At 34.7% G+C, this 5,432-nt stretch overlaps 1 protein-coding gene across 2 annotated transcripts; it reads right to left on the reverse strand.

The window, feature by feature from the left end:
- Positions 1-208: 208 nt before the first annotated feature.
- LOC140891843 (pentatricopeptide repeat-containing protein At3g61360-like) lies at positions 209-1,946 on the reverse strand. 2 transcript variants are annotated; one of them, XM_073300505.1, is made up of 2 exons: positions 1,701-1,946; positions 209-1,622 (listed from the first exon to the last, which is right to left on the reverse strand). In XM_073300505.1, exons 1-2 carry the CDS (start codon positions 1,861-1,863, stop codon positions 313-315), a joined length of 1,473 nt encoding a protein of 490 aa, XP_073156606.1. In that variant the 5' UTR covers positions 1,864-1,946; the 3' UTR covers positions 209-312. The 2 variants fall into 2 exon arrangements, with proteins under 2 accessions (XP_073156606.1, XP_073156604.1); XM_073300503.1 differs by having other exon boundaries at positions 209-1,946.
- Between the last annotated feature and the right edge of the window lie 3,486 nt (positions 1,947-5,432).

Consider the following 5,432-nt stretch of genomic DNA (forward strand, 5'->3'; position numbering starts at 1 on the left):
TCTATAAATAAACACATCAAAAATTGGTAGGGGTAGGTCAAGGTTACCTGAAAAATAAGTAGAAATATAGACAGCTACTGAACCAATTTTAGCAGTTGATGTGAAATTATTATGCTAATTAAGTTAAAGGCGAAGCTCCTTCTGTCAAATGAACAAAATAGGTTGTTGGAATGCACAAGGAGAAAAGAAGAAGCAAGAAGTACCACCATTTCACATTCACAAAAATGTTCTCATATAGGAGAAGAAAAGAACTTTAAAGAACAAAAATAACCGCATCATACCGACATCCATTATTAATAAGCTTGTACCTAACTAGTGACATTTCCACTTCCGTAAAAGTTCTTCGTAAACAAAAATTTTGCCTACTTTTGATAGACTCTGTTTCAACTTCGTGAGTGTGGCCGAGTTTAACTTGATTCCTCTTTCGATCATGTCCTCGGCACATTTGACCGCCTCTGGAACCCGATCCATGTCTCTAAGCCCTGTCACCAGCAAATTACCAGTTTCATCCAAATCGGAACTAAAAGTATCAGTCATACATCTCCACACCTTAATTCCCATATGGGGATCTCCTCCATCAATATAGGCCTTGACTGCTGCACTACAATCTTGGTGCATAGGGACAAACTCATTTTTCACCATCTCTTTGAATATTGGGATAGCATTTCTTATCCTCCGGTGCTTGATGGAAAAGTGAAAAATTGAATTGTAAGTCTCCGAATCCGGAAATACCCCATAAAAAACCATTTCTCCTAACAATTTTTCAGCCGATTCAAAATCCTTTAGATTACAATACAGCAAGATTAATGATTTATACATTCCAATATCTGGAGGACAAATGGTTTTACCAACCATTTCCTCCCAGATCAATTTGGCCCCTTTTGAGTCACTCTTCCGCACACATTCATCGATGGCAAATTTAAGAAACTTTATTCCTGGATAACAGGCCCTATCCTTCATCGTGTCGAAAAATTTCAATACTTCACGCATCCCGTCTGCGCCCTTGAGCAAAGTACACAAAAACGAATCATAAGCAGCAATGTTCCTTGGATCCCATCCAATATCAACCACCATGTCAGAGAAAGTCTGCCTAGCTCTACCAACATCACCCTCATTCTCCATACCCTCCAACAAAATGGCATAAGTTTCTGAATCAAACCTAATCTTGTCCTTCATAACATCCGCATAGTCCTTGGCCAATACAGTTTTCCCCTCCCTCGATATTGCACGCAGCAAGGAATTCAGAGCTGCGACATCCCTAGGCACACCATACTGATCCATGACCTCGAAGCTCAGAATAGCCTCCTGAACGCGGAGGGAAATAGCATAACTAATAAAAACTGAGGCAAAAGTAGATAAAGATAGCAACATTTCTTTCCTCATTGATTTGATAGCATTCCACATCGCATCAAACAAACAATTCTTCCCTAAAATATCCACCACCAAATTCCAAGAATAAGAACTGTGCTTATCATTCAGTTGGAAACTGGACCACCTGAAAAATTTCACGGCAGGTCCAGGAAACCCATAGGACAGTTTAAGCACCTCCTCCACATCCTGTTGAGAAACTCTTATGCCAGTATCTTCGAGAACCCTTTCCACGGTGACAGCAGGAGTGTTAGCTATAATTTCACACAAGATTTTCACCTTTGGAGGCAAAGTCGAAACTTCAGTGTAAGAAGTGAATTTCAAGCGCTTACCCGGTATAGGGTGATGGGAATCAGGATGTGAGACCACGTTATTGCTCTCAATTGGATAGTCCAGGGCTCTGGAAGAACGGTGGGGATGTTTCTCACTATGGGTAATCTTTGACGATGAAGAAGACGAATCTTCATCGAGTGATCTTTTCCTTGAGTTCCTCATGGATTTTTCCAGAAATTGGGAAGAAGGAAAGGTATTCGATGGATAAAGTGTGAATATTTGGGAATTTGCGCGATCATCACAAACCCTAATTCGGGGAATTGCATTTTTAGTTCTAAAAGTTGGTCTAATTTTGGTTTTAGTCCTATAATTTTTCAAAGTTTGTTTTTTAGTCTAGTAACTTGGATTTTTGTTTGGGTTTTAGTCATTTTTTTCATGGAAAGTCCCTAAATCAATCGAACATTACTTGTTTAACTTCGATGTTCTCCTATAAGGCTCGTGTGATTAGAATTAGGTTTATATTACACATATTAAAATATATCTAATAAAAAATAAACAAGCAATTTGCAAAACTCCGATCCAGTTTATGACTTATCCACTTTCTAAACAAAAACTCCTAGTTACAATTCAGTTTCAGTCCTAGACTGATAAAGTACATATGTTTACAACTCGTTTAACTTGGCACAAAGACGATCCTTCAATGATCAGAATAACAGTTTAGATGTTTGTGCTTCGAGTTCCTTAAGCAATTTTTCTTCTTCAAACTTTGAAAGCTCAGATATTCTCACAAGCAAGAGTTTTTTGGCAAAAGTTGTTCTTCGATATATTAAGGCTCTTATTTATAGTCTTCGGATGTCAACGGTAATAATTTCAAAAACGGTTCTCTGAAGGAATTTGAAATATACTCATTGCTTTTGTCACTTTCATGAACAAATTCTGAAGCCGACATTCTCTTGGATCGCGACACTACCTTCTGCAGAATTTGTCAAAGTACGGAAAACTTTATCCAATCAGATCGCTCTGGTAGACTGATAATCGTGAAGGTAAACTGATGTATTCAGAAGATCAGTTTATCAGTTTAGTTTAGTATCTTCAGTTCGGTTGAACCGAGTGAGATCAGTTCAGCTAGTCAGGAAAGCGTGCTTTTCATTTTAGCGTTTTTCTTAATAAAGTCTCTCTTTTCTTTGAATATTCGGTTGAACAATTTTTTCTATAAGATCGAACTTTTCCTTTTTTGAAGTAGTTTTAGTTTAGCTCTCTTCAGTTTATCTTGTATCATTTTTGTCCTAACAGTTTAGCACTTTATTTATAAACACCAAAACTTAATTTTCAACAATTTCTCTCTTTTTGGTGTTTATCAAAACTTAGATAGTACTGAGATAAACTGATTTATCATCGTACTGTGGTAGATTGTCTTATCATTTGAATCTGTCTAAATGTACTGAACTTCCCCCTTTTTTTATAAATCAACGAAGTGTGAGGTATAACAAAAAAGTGTGGTGCTTAATATCATAAAAGTCAGATACAATCGTAGATAAAATAATGAAGCAACATAAGCTATCTTCGATCTGTCAGAGGTCTTGGAAGAGAAGAGCTGCGACTTGAGGAGGATAGAAGAAGTGTTGTGTAGCACCTAAAAATCCAATCTACTAAATCGCATGAATTAAATTAAATAATTATTATGATTATTATTTTTAAGTTTAATCAATTTAAATTATTTATTTGAATTATTTGTTAATAAAATACTAATTATTTATTCAAATTATTTTTATCGTACTAACTAATTAATTAATATTTTAATTATTTAAGTTTATTTGTCTAAATAATTTTATTGTGCGATTTAATTTTTTTTAAATAAACTTGCATATTTAAATGATTTTAATTATTTAGTTTATTCATTTAAATGATCTTAACTGTCTCACTTATGTATTTAAAATGATTTAAGTTTAGTGGATAATTATTTAAATGATTTAACTTTTTAGTTTATTTATTTACATACTTTTGATTATCCAACTTATTTATTTTAAATAACTTATGTTTATCGGTTAGTTATTTTAAATTATTTTAAATGTTTAGCTTATTTATTTAAATGCTTTTAATTGTCTAAGTAATTTTAAAGGTTTTTATTCCGCTTATGTATTTATTTAAATTTCTTTTAAACGTTCATCTAGTTTATTTAAATTATTTTAATCGCTCTGTTTATTATTTAAATATGTTATTTATTGATGTGACATCAAACTATTTGAAGTGTTGATTTTAATTTCTAAGATAGTGCTTAAATTCCTTCAGATGTTTATTTGTTTAATTATTATGTTAATTAATTTTAGGTACTTGAGTTTAGTGACATCCGGCTCCGGCACACGGTGATGGTGGACTTAGCGGTAAAACATTAAATTTTATTTTGGGAATTAGAATTCATGGAAGTCGAGGAAAATAAATGAGATTTTTACTTTTAAAATTTTTCGAGTGCCAAAAATCGTGTAAGTGCATTCTTGAGTTTAATTTTTAATATTTCTCAAAGCATTTTTGATCCCGGACTAGAAAAATTCTATTCTTATAATTAATTTTAGGATTTTAAACTTAGAAATTAAAATAATTGCAAAAATTGTAGAGCTAAAGTTGTAATGACAAGAATGACACTTTTATAAGTGTACTAGCACCTTTTCACCTACACCACACTAACACCACCTACCTATACATACACAAACTAATACGTATACATGATACACACTTAGAATATTCTACACACAACACAAACCTCAACCCTAGACCCATTCTAGCCGCCTCCTTCATCCTCCCCTTCGAGAATCACCATCGGCCACCTCCCTTTCTTCAACCTTTCACTTTGCCGGCCATCCCAGACCACCGGCCGCCACCATGCCGCCTTGAAGCCGACCTTAGGAGGTCTGTTCAACTACTGGACGTGGGATCCCAGCCCTTGGCCGCCCCCTTTTCCTCTTTTGTTGCAAGTTTAGGCAAGATTTTTGTGCTTCCTTTAACACCAAGCATACAATATTATGTTTCCTGTTCCCACCTTTATTAATCTCGAATTTTGTATCATTTTTGTGTGTATGGAACTTTTTTAATATGAAAATCAGTTGGCATTGTTGGTGCTTTTCGAAATTTTCATGTCATTATCGCTTGAATGTTTTATGGATTGAAATGAGATGAAAAACTTGCATGAATTGAGATTTCTTACTGATTTGATGAAAAATCAGTATGTGTATGGGTAGAACACGACCCTAATGCATGTGTATTTGAAGGGATTTGATCCATGTATCACGTTATTTTACATCCTTAAAGTTATATATCGAAAAGTTACAAATTCGGCATCAAATTATGGGCGTTTGAACTTGAATTTTGATGAAATGGTTGAATGTGTTAAGGGGCTGTCCATGATGGTTGAAAAGGGTGAAAAAGTGATCTTACAAATGTATTAGATGGGTATTAAGGGCTGGATTTAAAATATTTTTAGGCTAGGTGTTTGTTTGTAGCGTTTGAAGAAGTCAGGTGAAACTTGTCGGGTTAAATCCTAGACTTAAGCTAGCACCGGGCACATGGCTAGCTCAAGGGCCCTTTCTGGTCACTAGGAAGGTCCTAGATGGTGCATTTATGGTTGATTTGTAGAGTAGTCATTGAGGAAATGGTTTTGAAAGTTTTAGATATTGAAGGGCTAGAGCAGATTTTTTGTGTCTATGCGGTTCACCTTTAGGAATGAGTTCTGATCATGGAATTTTAAAGGCCTGGATAGGGGATTCCCTGACTTTTATTGATTTTTATGATGTTGGGAT

The sequence above is a fragment of the Henckelia pumila genome, chromosome 3 (assembly GCF_033568475.1).
Source record: "Henckelia pumila isolate YLH828 chromosome 3, ASM3356847v2, whole genome shotgun sequence".
In the NCBI taxonomy this organism is placed as follows: Eukaryota; Viridiplantae; Streptophyta; class Magnoliopsida; order Lamiales; family Gesneriaceae; genus Henckelia; species Henckelia pumila.

Excerpts from the sequence above, each read along its gene's own strand:
- LOC140891843 (XM_073300503.1), bottom strand. The coding sequence starts at position 1,863 with ATGAGGAACTCAAGGAAAAGATCACTCGATGAAGATTCGTCTTCTTCA.